This window comes from Pleurodeles waltl, chromosome 7, assembly GCF_031143425.1.
Source record: "Pleurodeles waltl isolate 20211129_DDA chromosome 7, aPleWal1.hap1.20221129, whole genome shotgun sequence".
Taxonomy (NCBI): Eukaryota; Metazoa; Chordata; class Amphibia; order Caudata; family Salamandridae; genus Pleurodeles; species Pleurodeles waltl.
Genome location: NC_090446.1, coordinates 576,854,675 through 576,871,634, shown reverse-complemented (window position 1 = coordinate 576,871,634; position 16,960 = coordinate 576,854,675). Strand labels below are relative to the sequence as shown.

The 16,960-nt window shown below is 46.0% G+C and overlaps 1 protein-coding gene across 4 annotated transcripts in view; it reads left to right on the top strand.

Moving 5' to 3' along the window:
* The window catches only part of RNF40 (ring finger protein 40), a 239,402-nt gene that overhangs the window by 106,028 nt on the left and 116,414 nt on the right, over positions 1–16,960 (top strand). For all 4 annotated transcript variants that reach the window (XM_069244386.1, XM_069244385.1, XM_069244388.1 and 1 more), the window contains exons 13-15: positions 2,101–2,870; positions 3,461–3,578; positions 10,166–10,315. In XM_069244386.1, the coding sequence (XP_069100487.1) occupies positions 2,101–2,870; positions 3,461–3,578; positions 10,166–10,315 (1,038 nt within the window). The remainder of the gene's footprint in view (positions 1–2,100; positions 2,871–3,460; positions 3,579–10,165; positions 10,316–16,960) is intronic.

Below are 16,960 nucleotides of genomic sequence, written 5' to 3'. Positions count from 1 at the left end.
CTTTGGAGGGGGGGGGGGAGTGGCAGATGCAGTACTGAAATTGAATATTGCCATGAGTAGAACTGTTGTCAGAGTAAAACATTAAACTGTGCATTGGCTCAAATGAGAAGGGAGCAGTCCTGAGAGTTGGAACATGGTGTGTTGTGGGAGAAAAGGAAATACTGGCAGGAAAACATGTTAAGTGGGGCATAAACTTGGACACAGTCTTTTGTGGGGAAAATGGTATGGTTGAGAAGAAGATGCAAGTGATGGCCAATGCCTGAGCATGGTGAACATAGCATGAGCTGGGGAGTAGATTTGACAATCGAGTGTGAGGATGAGTTGAGATTGTGCAAGATGGAGAAAAGTGTGTGTGAGGTGGGAAGGAGAGAGGAAGGAAGACATTCTGTCCTGGAGAGAATGAACATGGCTTGAGGTTGGTAAGGGCAGCGCTGAAGTGGGCCATTGAATAAGAAATAATAGTTGCTGAGAAACCTTGTAGACATTGAGGATGATATGCCAGAACAATTATAGAAGGGTGAACATTGTATGACATAGGAAGTTATTGAGAAAACTGCAATCTAGTTATAAATAACTCTGTGCATATACATGTTTATGCACAGTAACCTCCCTATTATATAATTTTTGTAACATCTTGGAACCCATCTCAATTATTCACTTTGTACCTTCCGCTCAAAAGGGAATGGGTGGAAGTATTGGGGAAAAGGGCAGCAAAGGAGTAGCTCAAATGTTGAGGTAGTATAAGGCTACAAAACCTTTATTAACTATTTAAAACATAGCTGCATTAACCCCCTTTAGTTACTCATTTTCAGCCAAACAACGTTTCACACAACGTGCCAGACAATCAAATAGGCACTGAAGCAATACAATGTAGAATTCAGCTATCACCTTTGATTCTCTTGTCCCGATTTACTCCTTATGAACAAATAGGTTTCAGTCGTGTCAAGTGCTATATAGATAACTTCGACAATCATTTCCTTTTTAACTCGATGCAGTTGTCTTCACCATATTGTGTGAAAAGACTAGAAGTTAATCATTTTAGTTTTTGGTTCCTCTCTGCCTCCTTAGTGAGCCCCACCATCGCTAACCTGCTAATTTCAGTATCACTTCTGGCACACTTAACTGCATGTAGGCTGTCACTGAATGGTGCTGTTTACAAAGGTCCCTGAGATATGGGACTTAACTGTTTTCTAGTGGGCCCCCATCCAGAGTTTGAATCTCTGTTTCACCTATGGAGATGCATGCTCTTTGCTATGTTTAATTTGGGGGTTAGACATTACTTGTTCAGGGCAATAGGGGCCAATCTGTAAAGCTAGGTTTAATCACACAGATTACTAGAAAGTACATGAGGCGTCCCTCATCAGAGAATTTATACGGAGTGATTAGAGGGTTGAGGAAAGCGGACAAAGAAAGTTTGTTAAAATGTGAGTTGTAAGCACAAAGGCCTCTGATCCTAGAATTAAGACTAGTGTGTGTAACTGCCTGTAATTCTGATATCAGTAGTAGCAGTGATGATGGCCTCTCTTGTCAGTTGTATTGCCAGCAACAATAGATTTTGGGTGAAATTTATAAAACTACGTTTATTCACACAGATTACTCAAAAGTACACATGCTACATCACTGATCAAATAATGTGTTTATAATGGAGAGATTAGAGGGCAAAGAAAAGTCGGTAAGGGGGATATGTTACATTTTTGAATGGATACCACAAAGGACTGCTTGGTTGGTTGGTCAGAAAGGAAGAAGGGGGGAAAGCATCCCCATCAGTTGACAAAGTAAGTCATTGTGATACTCTTTCAAATAGAGTCTTTGCCAAACCATTTTCCCGTGGAAACGAAAAACATTGCTTTTGTTTTTTTATTTAAGAAGCGAAAAAAGTGGTGTAGTTTCCAAACGGTCTCATTTTGAGGCGAAAGATCATTCAATGGGCATTGTTTTGTGAATGCACAAGAAAGCACAAGTCGAAAGAGATATTCACTGTTTTGAATTTTATTGAAGATAATCATTATGAATAACTAGCGTGACAGATTGGAAACTGTAATTTACAGTAGCTACATTTGTCTGATACTGCCTGTTTCTCTTTACCTTCTGTTTTCTCAGATAAGGGTTCAAATGAGTGGGTACCCCACAGGCTCAACTTCACTCCCATCCACTCCTGGGGAAGAGGGCCCTCCTGCTGTAGTAAAGGAGGAGGAAATGGCAGAGGTGAAGAATGAGAACAAAGACTCATGCGCCAAAGAAAAAGAGGAGACTGTGTCTCGAGAGTGCAAGAAGGAGGAAGAGGAGATTAAGCGTGAACCTGAAAGGCCTAAGGGACGAGACAGGGAGCGGGAGAATGATAAAGACAAAGAAGGAGGAAGGGAGAGGGAGCGAGATCGGGATCAGCATCGGGAGAGAGACCGTGATAGAGAGAGGGATAGAGACAGAGACAAGGACCGAGATAGGGAAAAGGAGAGGGAGAAGGACCGTGATAAAGATCGTGAAAAAGACAGGGATAAAGATCGGGAAAAGGATCGGGAGAAAGACAGGGAGAAGGACAGGGACAAAGAAAGAGATAAAGATAGGGAAAAGGACAGAGATAAAGATAGGGAGAAGGACCGGGATAAAGACCGAGAGAAGGACCGAGATAAAGACAGAGAGAAGGACCGGGATAAAGACCGAGAGAAGGATCGAGAGAAGGACCGAGATAAAGACCGAGAGAAGGACCGGGATAAAGACCGAGAGAAGGATAGGGAAAAAGAACGGGAGAAGGAAAGGGATAAGGACAGAGATAAGGACCGGGACAGAGACCGAGACAAAGACAAACAGAAGACTGATGAGTCCAAGAAGAAGGATTCTGATGTGCTGAAACAACTACGGTCTGAGTTGAAGTGAGTACAGGAGAATCATTAATTTCAGTAGCTCACTTTTTGTGGTGTTAAATGAGCCCCTAGTTCTGCTACTTTGAGGTGCATGTAAATACACATAAAGTATCCCACTCCTGTCATATTGGGTTAATTGTGTGTTTGAACTGTAAAGCCCTTTCACTGAAGTATGCATAGTGGGTCTACAATCCAGGGTCTCATTTTAAGATACAGGGAAATCATCAATCATTTCATATGGGGGTACCAGAAATTCTAAAGTATCCCATTTGAGGTGCTGAGTGACACTGTGAAAGTTGACCATGGCCATTGCTTAGGTCACATCACTGATTTCAGATTGAGGTGCATCTCTTTGTAATGAGTGATTTAGGTTGCTGTATCCCTGAATGTTCTCCTTACTGAATGCTACATTTAGGTTCTGTGGATACATACATCTTAACTTAAGTAAAGGTGAACAGGCTTCAGTCTTAGATTTCATATTGGGGCGTATAGTGAATTTAATTGACTGCCATGTAAAGTTGCAGAGAATCTCTGGGTGCAAGAGTAATACTGCTGTATAGTCACCTTCCTTAGTTATGTTTCTCCGTTTCTTCCCACAGAAAGGCCCAGGAGAGTCAGAAGGAGATGAAATTGCTGCTCGACATGTATAAATCCGCCCCCAAAGAACAAAGGGACAAGGTGCAGCTGATGGCAGCTGAGAAGAAAACCAAGGCTGAGGTGAGCAAAGCCCACCCTAAGCCCAAGGACTGGGTGCTAGGAGGCTGCTTGCTAAACCCTTAGTCAATGAGCCAGAGCTCCCATTCACACCACCAATCAAGACTGAAGAGAGCAGTAGCTCATCCTCAAAACAGTCAGGGTGAGCAAAACCCCCCAAAAAACCATAGCCAAGAAGTGCAGAGACATTGCAAAAGTAGGATAAACAGGAGCAGAGCTCGTCACAACTAATGCAAAGATAGTGAACCTTCTTCAATCCAGGGAAGAATCAGCAGGGCACCTACGTTTGCTCCCTGAAAAAGTATGGAATTATTATATTTCAAGGAGGAAAGTTCTCTCTAAAAGCAACAAGCGCAAACGTTAATTTTGAAAACATACTTACCTGGTAAATCCTTCACATGCTAGGCTTCCTTCTCCTGTTTTGTAATTTGAGCTAAACATTTTGAAAAGAATGTGCATCTTTACTAATAATTATGAAACTGTAGATCACTGTAGCCTTGATGATCAGAGCTTCTTCACCTGTGGAGGCTTGCTGCTGCTCCTTTCAAATCCTCACCAGTGGATGATTTAGTAGCATTCCCAGATATCACTCAGTGTGCATGTGGTGAGTGTAATATTTTGCTTCACTAATTTGACATTTTCAGTATAGGTGTTGAAGCCTCCACCAATCTAATCAACCCTCATATTCCATTACCGAAATGAAGTTAGCTTCTGATTCTGAATCCCATACCAGCAGTTATGATGTCCTCTGTTCCCATACAAATACCAGCAGTGATTATGTCCCCTGTTCCTCATACCAACACCAGCAGTGATGATTGCTTCAGATCCTAATTCACCCGTAGTAGTGAAGGCATCTTATCCTAATATTAATACCAGCAGTCATGATTGCTTTGGTCCTGGATTGATGTTGGCTTTGGATCAGTATTGATGTTGGTGTCCATTCTTGGTACAGAAGCATTAATAATGATGGTGCCGAAGTATCAACTGTGAGAGAAACCACACCACCCAGGTGGGCAGAAGATGATCTGTTTCAAGATATACGCATAGACAAATAGTTGAAGGGTGCACTGTTAGGAGTTACTGCAACTATTTTGACTTGCTCTTCCTGATATATCCCCAACTGTTTGATTAGTTGATCCACAACAGAAGAATTTCTCGAAGCCATAGTGGTTGGCTTGTATGTATTTGCTGAGATTGACAGTGGATGTACAGACAAGCATTCTGCCATTGTAATGTAGTTAGTCTTTTGGTCAGTTTTAGAGGCAAACGATGAGGCTTGATATTTCTTGGCACTTATATATCATACTATAAAACATAATTCCTTAATTCATATAGCTGTATATTATGAATGTAATGGCATACAAAGTTTTGTTAAGCATTATGGGCTCATGTAAGTTAATTTGTGACAATACCACTAATAGGGTTCTCCTGTGACAGGATGATTCAGGTTATAAGCAGCTGGGAGCATCAGCTTTTGTAACTTGCTTTTTAATCATGTACTTCTTTTGAGGTTATGGATGTCCTCCTGTCAGTCATTGCCAGGTTTAAAACTGTCACTCCTTTCACAAAGATGCTGATTAGACAATTTGGATCCCCTCGCAGAACAGAGTTATCTCCTAAAGAGTTGAAATCAACCAATTAGAATTTAGAGTTCGATTTTGCTGCCATTGAACACCAAACTCTCAAATTGTGGGTACATTCTTATTGCTGAATTTGCTAAGCCTAATAACTAATGTCGTACATGATATAGGTCTCATAATTAAAGCCATGTACCCGTAAATTATAAATAACTCTTATTCAGTTTACCATTACACAAAAAACGCAAAAAGTAAGCCATTCTCCATCATGGATGTTCATTTTTCTCATTATCTCTAATGTCCACGATAACCAGATTTTTTGTGGTGAGCAAATTCATTTAAACAGGGGAAACAACATTGTCTTTTCATATTCAGCCAAATCAAATCGGTATTGGAAAAGTACATTATACTAAAAAGACCACCCTAAACCAGATGTTCAAAGCTGAATATTAAAACCTGAAATGATCCAGATGCACTAAAGTTTTTCTGGATTGAAAACTACTATTGCCACCTTAAAGAATGAAAAAGCTGTCCTGTCTTATACTGTACAGAGGTGCGCCGTAGTTTGTTTTTTCCCCCACTCACTTTGGTAGAATCCCCAAACACAGCAGCCTTCTCAATTGCTTCTTTTCACTGGACACTCTTTTCTTACTGAGTTTGAGTTTCACTCAATGTCCTTGAATTTATTTTTGGTTTTCCATGTATTTTTAACGGTAATAGCTCTGGAATGGTTAAGGTATTTCACTTTTCTGACTTGTCAGGTATGAGGCCGGTTCCTTAGTTTTTGCAGATGCCCTTGTTTGGTGGGATAAAGTCATGAAAGGATAAGCATAAGGTTTGTCTACTCTGCCGTCGTGACTGTTACAGCATTATGAGGAGTAAAATCCATTAAGTGATTAAAGGGATACAGATAATTAATGTTTCCTGATTAATCTAAAAATGGTATATCATTTCTTGTGACTGGGTTTTTAGAGGTTTCTAAATGACGTGGGTATGGGTTTCGTTCTGAAGTCAGATGGGAGGAAGTTGCAATTAACAGCTTAGTGACGCTTCAGAAAACATTAGGCTCAGTAATAGTGAAGTCTTACATTTCGGTTTAGAGTTTCTTCAAAGGGATTTCCACCAAAACAATGACTCCAGATTGCCATCACGGTTTAGCTGTTGGGAGAAGAGTAGTATTTTCGGTTATCTCCTGTAGTGGCAAAAAAAATAACAAAATACAGTTAGATCCTAAATGTTGTACAGAATACATAGGAAAATATTTATCTATCCGACCATGTAGAAGGTTTCAGTGCATACATGACTGCCTGTCTACTTACAGAACAACCACCTGAGCTTACAAAATAACTGCATGACCATCTTTTAATAAAGTTAATCCTCCTTCCATTAGAAAGTCCTATGCATTAAAATTGAAGTATTTCTGTGCCAGAGACACTGCTTGTCCTTAGGACAGGGTGAGCAAAATAGAGGCCCTAAGTTCTCTTGAGCCATCGAATGTATTTCTTTAAGTGGCTATACAGTTAATGTGTCAAAATAGATCTCAAAACCCTAGATGACATCATCAAGCAAACAGTCATACTAGGAAACCTATTGTTGGGGATTGTTAGTGATGCAGGACTGGATAAATATTTTCTCTTTACCCTGGTAGCTCCTTGTAGGAAGTTGGCTCTGTATGTGCTATTTCAAAGTAAGGAATAGCATGCACAGAGTCCAAGGGTTCCCCTTAGAGGTAAAACAGTGGTAAAAATAGATAATACTAATGCTCTATTTTGTGGTAGTGTGGTCGAGCAGTAGGCTTATCCAAGGAGTAGTGTTAAGCATTTGTTGTACATACACATAGACAATAAATGAGGTACACACACTCAGAGACAAATCCAGCCAATAGGTTTTGTTATAGAAAAATATCTTTTCTTAGTTTATTTTAAGAACCACAGGTTCAAATTCTACATGTAATATCTCATTCGAAAGGTATTGCAGGTAAGTACTTTAGGAACTTTAAATCATAAAAATTGCATGTATACTTTTCAAGTTATTGACAAATAGCTGTTTTAAAAGTGGACACAGTGCAATTTTCACAGTTCCTAGGGGAGGTAAGTTTTTGTTAGTTTTACCAGGTAAGTAAGACACTTACAGGGTTCAGTTCTTAGTCCAAGGTAGCCCACCGTTGGGGGTTCAGAGCAACCCCAAAGTCACCACACCAGCAGCTCAGGGCCGGTCAGGTGCAGAGTTCAAAGTGGTGCCCAAAACACATAGGCTAGAATGGAGAGAAGGGGGTGCCCCGGTTCCGGTCTGTTTGCAGGTAAGTACCCGCGTCTTCGGAGGGCAGACCAGGGGGGTTTTGTAGGGCACCGGGGGGGACACAAGCCCACACAGAAATTTCACCCTCAGCAGCGCGGGGGCGGCCGGGTGCAGTGTAGAAACAAGCGTCGGGTTCGCAATGTTAGTCTATGAGAGATCTCGGGATCTCTTCAGCGCTGCAGGCAGGCCAGGGGGGGATTCCTCAGGGAAACCTCCACTTGGGCAAGGGAGAGGGACTCCTGGGGGTCACTTCTCCAGTGAAAGTCCGGTCCTTCAGGTCCTGGGGGCTGCGGGTGCAGGGTCTTTCCCAGGCGTCGGGACTTAGGATTCAAAGAGTCGCGGTCAGGGGAAGCCTCGGGATTCCCTCTGCAGGCGGCGCTGTGGGGGCTCAGGGGGGACAGGTTTTGGTACTCACAGTATCAGAGTAGTCCTGGGGTCCCTCCTGAGGTGTTGGATCTCCACCAGCCGAGTCGGGGTCGCCGGGTGCAGTGTTGCAAGTCTCACGCTTCTTGCGGGGAGCTTGCAGGGTTCTTTCAAAGCTGCTGGAAACAAAGTTGCAGCCTTTCTTGGAGCAGGTCCGCTGTCCTCGGGAGTTTCTTGTCTTTTCGAAGCAGGGGCAGTCCTCAGAGGATGTCGAGGTCGCTGGTCCCTTTGGAAGGCGTCGCTGGAGCAGGATCTTTGGAAGGCAGGAGACAGGCCGGTGAGTTTCTGGAGCCAAGGCAGTTGTCGTCTTCTGGTCTTCCTCTGCAGGGGTTTTCAGCTAGGCAGTCCTTCTTCTTGTAGTTGCAGGAATCTGATTTTCTAGGGTTCAGGGTAGCCCTTAAATACTAATTTTAAGGGCGTGTTTAGGTCTGGGGGGTTAGTAGCCAATGGCTACTAGCCCTGAGGGTGGGTACACCCTCTTTGTGCCTCCTCCCAAGGGGAGGGGGTCACAATCCTAACCCTATTGGGGGAATCCTCCATCTGCAAGATGGAGGATTTCTAAAAGTTAGAGTCACTTCAGCTCAGGACACCTTAGGGGCTGTCCTGACTGGCCAGTGACTCCTCCTTGTTGCTTTCTTTGTTCCCTCCAGCCTTGCCGCCAAAAGTGGGGGCCGTGGCCGGAGGGGGCGGGCAACTCCACTAAGCTGGAGTGCCCTGCTGGGCTGTGACAAAGGGGTGAGCCTTTGAGGCTCACCGCCAGGTGTTACAGCTCCTGCCTGGGGGAGGTGTTAGCATCTCCACCCAGTGCAGGCTTTGTTACTGGCCTCAGAGTGACAAAGGCACTCTCCCCATGGGGCCAGCAACATGTCTCTGGTGTGGCAGGCTGCTGGAACTAGTCAGCCTACACAGACAGTCGGTTAAGTTTCAGGGGGCACCTCTAAGGTGCCCTCTGGGGTGTATTTTGCAATAAAATGTACACTGGCATCAGTGTGCATTTATTGTGCTGAGAAGTTTGATACTAAACTTCCCAGTTTTCAGTGTAGCCATTATGGTGCTGTGGAGTTCGTGTTTGACAGACTCCCAGACCATATACTCTTATGGCTACCCTGCACTTACAATGTCTAAGGTTTTGTTTAGACACTGTAGGGGTACCATGCTCATGCACTGGTACCCTCACCTATGGTATAGTGCACCCTGCCTTAGGGCTGTAAGGCCTGCTAGAGGGGTGTCTTACCTATACTGCATAGGCAGTGAGAGGCTGGCATGGCACCCTGAGGGGAGTGCCATGTCGACTTACTTGTTTTGTCCTCACTAGCACACACAAGCTGGCAAGCAGTGTGTCTGTGCTGAGTGAGAGGTCTCCAGGGTGGCATAAGACATGCTGCAGCCCTTAGAGACCTTCCTTGGCATCAGGGCCCTTGGTACTAGAAGTACCAGTTACAAGGGACTTATCTGGATGCCAGGGTCTGCCAATTGTGGATACAAAAGTACAGGTTAGGGAAAGAACACTGGTGCTGGGGCCTGGTTAGCAGGCCTCAGCACACTTTCAATTGTAAACATAGCATCAGCAAAGGCAAAAAGTCAGGGGGCAACCATGCCAAGGAGGCATTTCCTTACACTCCTCTAAAAATATAACTCATCAAAATGTATCCTTCCTTTCTCCTGGAATACATTTTGAATAGTATTTGACAAATACACAGATGACCTTGATAAGAGAAGTGGTTGGACATTTGAGGAAAGTAGAAAAATTAAAGGCGGTCTTGGATCCACAAGTTGCACAAACTCTAGTGAAAATCTAGCTCAAAGTTAGCCCAGGCCCATAATAGAATAAAGTATTGAGAGCACAGTGATAATGAAGATAAGCTTTCTAAATGAATTCTCTGCATTTTTCCACTGCATTATCCTTGCCTCTGCATTTTCTTTGTATGTAGCCATTTAATTTTACTGTCTACAGTATAGCTGTGCCCCGTGATCTGACACTTTCGGTTACATTTGCTGCCACTTTTTGATTTTCCCTTGACTTCCACCTCTGCATCCCATGTGCGTTTCTATTTTGCCTTGACCTGCACAGCCCATTCCTAGGCATCCCTGATATCTGGATTTGTGTATCCTTCTCCAAAAGCTACAGGGCTGTAACCACTGGCAGTATCATTGACAGTCATTTACAATAATAGAAATCGGCTACGTCTACATTAAAACAAAACCAGCAAATGAAAAAATTAACGGGTTCTCAGCAAAATTGTTGCAAGACTATGAATCTTTAAGACCTTGCCTTGTTCCGCTTTTCCACAGGTAGAAGAGCTGCGGTCAAGAATACGAGACTTGGAGGAGAAGGAGAAACGAGAAAGCAAAAAGATGGCTGATGAGGATGCACTGCGCAAGATCAAGGTAGCAGAGGAGCAGATAGACCATCTTCAAAAGAAGTTAGGTGCCACTAAACAGGTAAGGAGGTAAATAAGAGGGCGGGACTCAGATTACAAAATGGGAAGTATTAACGAATAGGGTTCTGCCCAGATTTTTTGCCTTTTGATCACCTGGTTTCTGGCCTTTGCACTGTTGGTGAGCCCCATAACTGGTGACTCACCCTCAATAAACAGACATCAAATTGACTGTGCATGTTTACCACCAGTGTCTGTCTTTTAAGATAAGGCTTCTGTGACGCAGCAAGGGTAAGAGGCAATTGGTTGGCTACATGTAAATGCATATGCACACAAGTGATGGCTGCACGTATGAGAATTCTGTTGTGGACAGACCAATAACTGCTTGCAGGTAACCTGGTGCAGGGTGGATTAGATATTGACCAGGAGTAAGCCTTATAATGTTAGTATATACTCGTAGGGAAAGTCATTGTGGTTTACTGTCTTGTCTGAAATGACACATTAATTATACAAAAAGGGTGGAATCTTCCTCAGAGTCCTATTTCTCTGGCTCACCTCAGGATCCAGGGCCTTTTGTCACCTTGCTGGGTCATGTTAATTACAGTTCTCTCCAGCCAGAGGAACAAAGGCTTCCTACCCCACAAGACACCCCCTCCCCACCCCCCCAAAAAAAAAAACACAGAGGGAGCAATTAACAGTGCTTCACTCAGCTCCTGAGGATGAAAGGAGTGGAGACAGATAGAATGTGCTGTCACACTGTACCACCCCAAGCCCACTGAACAAAGGAGGGAGCCCAGACCACTGGAGCCAACACAGGGCGGGGACTCCTATTTTAATTTTTGGTGGAAAGGCCCTGGCAGTGATGTCGGCAACGAGCAGAGCTGAGGCCCCCAGAGGAGATGTGACCAAAGACTCCCGGGTGATGCTATCTTGAATTGTCACAGCCTTCTGTGCAGTAGGGTTGCGATAGGGGCTGAGAGGTGATGTGGCACCGTTTGATTGGCCAGGAGAGCCTAGCTTCTAGAGCTTTGTCCCCACTTAAAGTATTGCACAAGGGGGCAAGAGTGTATTTTGTTGGAGCAGGATACTGGGACTGGAGGCTTCAGCTACGGCAAACTGTACGGAGAAACCACCTGAAGCCCACTTGGACAAGGGACTCTGACTACAGTTGACCCCAGGACCAGGGAAGCTGGTCCCTTTGCAGCCCTTGAGGACTAGTTGGGGGAAGAACTGGACCTCTGCACCACGGAGTAGGGGAGCACCAGAGGAGAAAGGCTGGTACACGGAGCCAGTGGTACCAGGTCCCTGCAAGGTTTGCCACCTTGGAGGCCTGGAGGCCTATGGTGGCAAGGGCTTGCCACCAGGAGCTCAAAATTAAGACATACGGGCCGAGATGATGCAAAAAATTAGTATGACCTTTTACCTCCCCAGCAAGGACACCGAGAGCATGGGACTCCGCTGACCCATGTTTACAAATCCTCAGGGCAGGTCAGGGCCCAGGGGTCGGCCAAGGGGCTATAAGGTAATTATGACCCTGAGAGGGGACGAACATGGAGCTCCCTCCCTGGAAGTCTGAAGGCCTGGAGATCCAACTCCTGGGCTGTAGTTGATTGACAGGGGCCCAGGACTCCAGCTCTGTGCCCCCCACCACCAACAGAAATGCAGGGAGTGTCATCGCACCTCTGAGAGGCTAAGCAAGGATCCCTAACCCTGGGCCCCACAGAAGGAACAGAAAAGGAGAAGTTCCGCAGCACTCCCCCTAACAGTAGTTGGCCTGCCCCACTTCCCGTGCCCATGTCTGGGGGAGCACGGTGGCCACCACCGCAACAAATTCCCTGCCTGCTGCCGCAGCAGAGGAGAGGCTGCCTGCATGAGAAGCTGATGAGGCAGCCAAAAGTGGGCTTCCTGAGCGGTGACCAAAGGTTGGAGGCATGCAGGATGACCAGGTGGGACCGGCCACCCCAAGATGAAAAAAAAAAAAAAAGAAGCCACGCATTGACGCAAAAGAGCCAACAAAGCAGCCGGGGCATCTCAATCCATATACACGTTTCTGGGAGGTAGCATCCCCTAATGCCCTGCACGGCTATGTAAAAGTTTAACATTTTTAAAGTTTCATTAATGTGGTGGTCCCAGGATGGCAGGGGCACCACCAATGGCATTAAAGGACTGTGGGGTGGGGAGGAGCAGCAGGTGTGCTGAAGCTTCTCCCAAGAAAGTTTTCAGAAGCGCAGTCCCTAAGTGAGAAGAGTCAGGGAAACTAGGGCTAACCTGGCTTCACATGGATTTTCAAGCACTCCCCTGGTAGAGTTCATGGCTGCAAGTTATCTGGCCCAAAGGTTGTCTAACAAGACACAAACCCATGATTGATATTCCAACCATGCTTTATTCACAGGTGTTTTCATAGTGGCTCGAACAATGCTTTATTTACATGTTATTCATGATGGTTTGAACGATACTTTGTTTAAAAGTATTATTCATAATGATACTAAGTGACACTTAATAGAAAGGTATTATTTACAATTCTGTATTTGGAAGGTTGGCAATGCTGATAGCAACAAGTATTCCAGAAAGGTTGCAATGCTTTGTTGGTGATAATGTGAGCAAATGATTGTAATGCTTGATTATTCATAATGCGTGGAGAGGGATTATAGTTACTGAAGTCAGTGTGGAATGAAGTATTAAAGTAACATCAAATTATGGTCTTGAACAGTAATATGATTGACCTAATGTAAAGCGATCCTCCACTATATGGCTGTTATATTGTACAAGGACCTTGTTGGGGGAGGGGGGAGGTTGGGAAACGGGAGGGTGGTTGGTGGTGGTTGGGGTGGTTGGGTAGGTGGAGGAGTACTATGATACTGGGGTCATGACCCTTAGAGGTTCAATGTAACATTACCAGTTAATTCCACCAGCCTATGTATATTTGTACATTACTGCATAGTATTAAGTAGTGTCTGTGTGTAATAAATGTACTTTTACTTTTCTAATGAAAAGCAAAGACTGGACAATTACTAATTGAGTGTTATTGGTGCCAATAAAAGGTGATTACTAGCTCATACCATCTCCCTTGCGTAGGCCTTGGACCACTTTGCTATCCTGATAGTCAAGTGCTACAATTAGGTGTTTGTTCACAGTGAAGGGAGAATGTGGACCCATTACTTCTGCATGCCACACAACTAATGGCCCATTGCCTTACAGGATGGTAGTGTTGCTGGGTTCTGAGTAGTAGAATTGGCACAGTGGTATGTAGAAGGCATGGTATGTGCTAAGAGGACTTGTGGGTTATGGTCGTTGTAAGGGGATAAAGCTACAATGGCCAGGTGGAGGTGAGAGCTATGAGTTCAGGGATGCTATTGTGTGTATGAAGCTGGCTCTTTATGTGGTATGTGAATAACGATGAAAAGGCTCCAGGGGTTCCCCAGTGAGTGGACAGGGCTTGCTATGCACTCCCAAAGTGCTCTTTTTAGGAGTAGTGTGGTCGAGCAGCCCTAGGCTTAATAGAGAGGAGTGCAAGACATCTACAAATACACACAATAGTCAATAAAGAAGACGTGACTCAAGGAGGATATCCACACCAATTTATTAAAAATAGCAAGTATCTTTATATATGCTTAGACATCAGAGAAAAATCGTTCAGTGAATTACATTTTTAAATAGGATTTTTTTCACTTTAAAAAGTAGACACAGTGCAATTTTTGAGTTTTGAGATGTTCTCCTATGGGAGGAAAAACAAGTTCTGGAATCAGGCACTGTATGATGACTTAGAGGACCAATCTTCGAGACTAAAGGTGAGTATTATACAAGGGTCAGGACAACACCAACCGGCCACCCAGGCAGCACTGGGGTAGCCGGGTGCAGAAGTGTAGTACGGCGTTGGGTGCCCAATGTATTTCACTGGTGAACGGTCTCCATGGAAAGAAACTGCAGGCTCAGCTAAAGGGACCAGTTGAGGACAACCAAGCGATAGTTTACAAACATGGGGTGCTCGGGCATAGGTGCACTTTTGGCCGGGGCAACTGGTGCAGACACGTCCTTTGGTGTCAGGGTTGTGTGTTCGGGAGCACTCATGGTTGAGGGGTCCTGTGGTTTGAGGCTACAGGCCTCACTGGGAGTCCAGCAGGGGAGAAACTACAGTGGACCCGAGCTCAGGAGAGCTAGGGGACTTTGTTGACACCAAGGGCCCAGTTCAACTTGGGCTGGAGGCGATGGGTGCAGTGGTTGTTTTAGCTGTCTGGTTTCTCTCACCAGAGAGGCAGTGAGAGAGGGAGGCCTGATGGCAGAGGCTGCAGGTGACTTCAGGGAGTCCAGGAGGCGAAAACCATAATGGACTCGGACTCTAGGATGCTGGGGAGCCTTGTTGGTTTCGGTGGTCCACTTTACCTCAGGTCGGAGACAGTGGTGCAGTGGTGACTTCAGGTGTTAGGTCTTGGCATTTCCAGAGGCTTGAGTCCTATCTTTGGAGGTTTTTGGAGAACGGGTTCGCTGTTCACAGGAGGTCATGAGTCTTTATTGAAGGCAGGCAGTCCTGCCTGGTTTCTGGAGTCACAGCTGCAGGACCCGTCGACTTTGGTGCAGATTTTGCCAAGGGATGCAGACAGACTGGTGGGGTTGGTTGCAGGTCAGTTGCTTCTTTTCTCCTCTTCTGCTGTTGTGGTTCTGTGGTGTCCTTTGTCGTCTTAGGTCGTCGGCATCAGCTTCTGTGGTGCCAAGGGCTATCCTAAATACTCATGGGAAAGTACCCTCGTTTTTGGCATGGTTACCCCCATTTTCTGCCTGTTGTCAGTGTGTGTGACTTTGATCACTGGGTTCCTGGTTAGCAGGATTCCAGTGATTATGCTCTGTCCCTTCTAACTTGGTACCTTGTACCATCTTCACCTCAGATTTGGATACTGGTGCATCCATGTAAGTCCCTAGTATTTGGTACACAGGTACCCAGGGCATTGGGGAACCAGGGGATCCCCATGGGCTGCAACATGTATTATGCCACCCATGGGGAGCCCATGCAGTGTTCTGCAGGCCTGCCTTTTCAACTTGCATGAAAGGGTGCATGCACTCTTTTTCACCATAAATCACTAAGTCACCCCTATGGTAGGCCTTCCTAGCCCACGGGGCAGGGTGCAAGTACCTGTGTGTGAGGGCATCCCTGCACTAGCAGCGGTGCCCCCCACAAACTCCAGTGCCATTTTCATGGACTTCATGAGTGCAGGGACGCCATTTTAAGTGTGTACTGGACATAGGTCACTAATTATGCCCAGCTACATAATGGTAACTCCTAACATAGGCATGTTTGGTATCAAACATGTCGGAATCATACCCCAGTTCTGTTGCAAGTATTAGAAGTATGATTCCATGCACTCTAGGGGCTCCTTAGAGGACCACCAGCATTGCTAGCAACAGTCTTCTAGGTTCTTCTGGGCAGCCCAAGCTGCTGCCACCCCTCAGATGGGTTTCTGCTCTCCTGTTTCCTGATCCGATCAAGCTCAGGAAGGAAGAACAAAGGATTTCCTTTGGAAGAGGGAGGTAACACCCTCTCCCTTTGGAAATAAGTGTGACTGGCTTGGGAGGGGTAGCCACCCCAAGGCACTGGTATGCTTTGAAGGGCACATTTGGTGCCCCATGCATAATCAGTCCACACTGGTTTAGGGACCCCAAGTCCCTGCTCTGGCACAAAACTGGACAATGGAAAGGGGAGTGGCCACTCCCTGTCCATTACCACCCCAGGGGTGGTATTCAGAGCTCCTCCAGAGGGTCCCTGGGTTCTGCCATCTCGAATCCAAGGTTGGTAGGGATCTCTGGGAGCATCTGAGTGGCCAGGCCAGGCAGGTGACGTCCGAGCCCCCTCCTGATAGGTGCTCACCTGGCTAGGTGACCAATCCCCCTTTCAGGGCTAGTTAGGGTCTCTCTCTTGGGTTAGTCCTCAGGTTAGGCTTGCAAGATTCCAGCAGGACTTCTCTGCAACCTTTCCTTTGACTTCTGGCCTCTGGAACTGCGACAGGACCCTCCAGGACCTAACAATCTGCTTCCAAGAAGAACTCTTCTGCACCATTGATTCCCAGACTCCTACCAGAAACTGCAAAATTTCCACCAGCTGTACTTCCACTGTGGGCAGAGTGTCTTCAGCCTGCACTAGAAGAAAGAAGGAATCTCCCTTGGAGTGAAGGAGTCACTCCCCTGCATCCGCAGGCACCCACTGCAACAACGACCGGGCTGCGTGGATCTCCTCTCATCCTGAGCTGCGTGGATCCTCCATCACGGGTGGTGGTCCGTAGTAGTCCTCTTGTGCCTCTCTGCCAGCTGTCCAACTTTGGTGGAGGTAAGCCCTTGCCTTCCCACGTAGGACAGTACCCCCTGCACCACGTCTCTTGCAGCTGCCAAGGCTTGTTTGCATCTCCTCCATGGGAATTTCAGGATACGTGCAGTTCCAGCCCTCAGCGTTCCTTCCTGTGATGTACAGCCCTCTGTGTGGTTCTCCTGCGGTGTGGGATCCCTTTCTCTAGTGCTGTGTGGGCTACTCCTGCAACTTCTGTGTCCCCATCCTGTGGGATTCCTGTGAGTGCTGCCTCCACTCCTGTGGGCTCTGAGGGTCCCCTCTGACTCCCCCCCCCCCCCCCACCCCCACCCCCCCACTCCTGGGTTGAGTTCTCCTGGGCCTTGCTGGTCCCCTGCAGCACCACCTTTCCACTAACCGCGAGTTTGCCTTTGCCAAGGC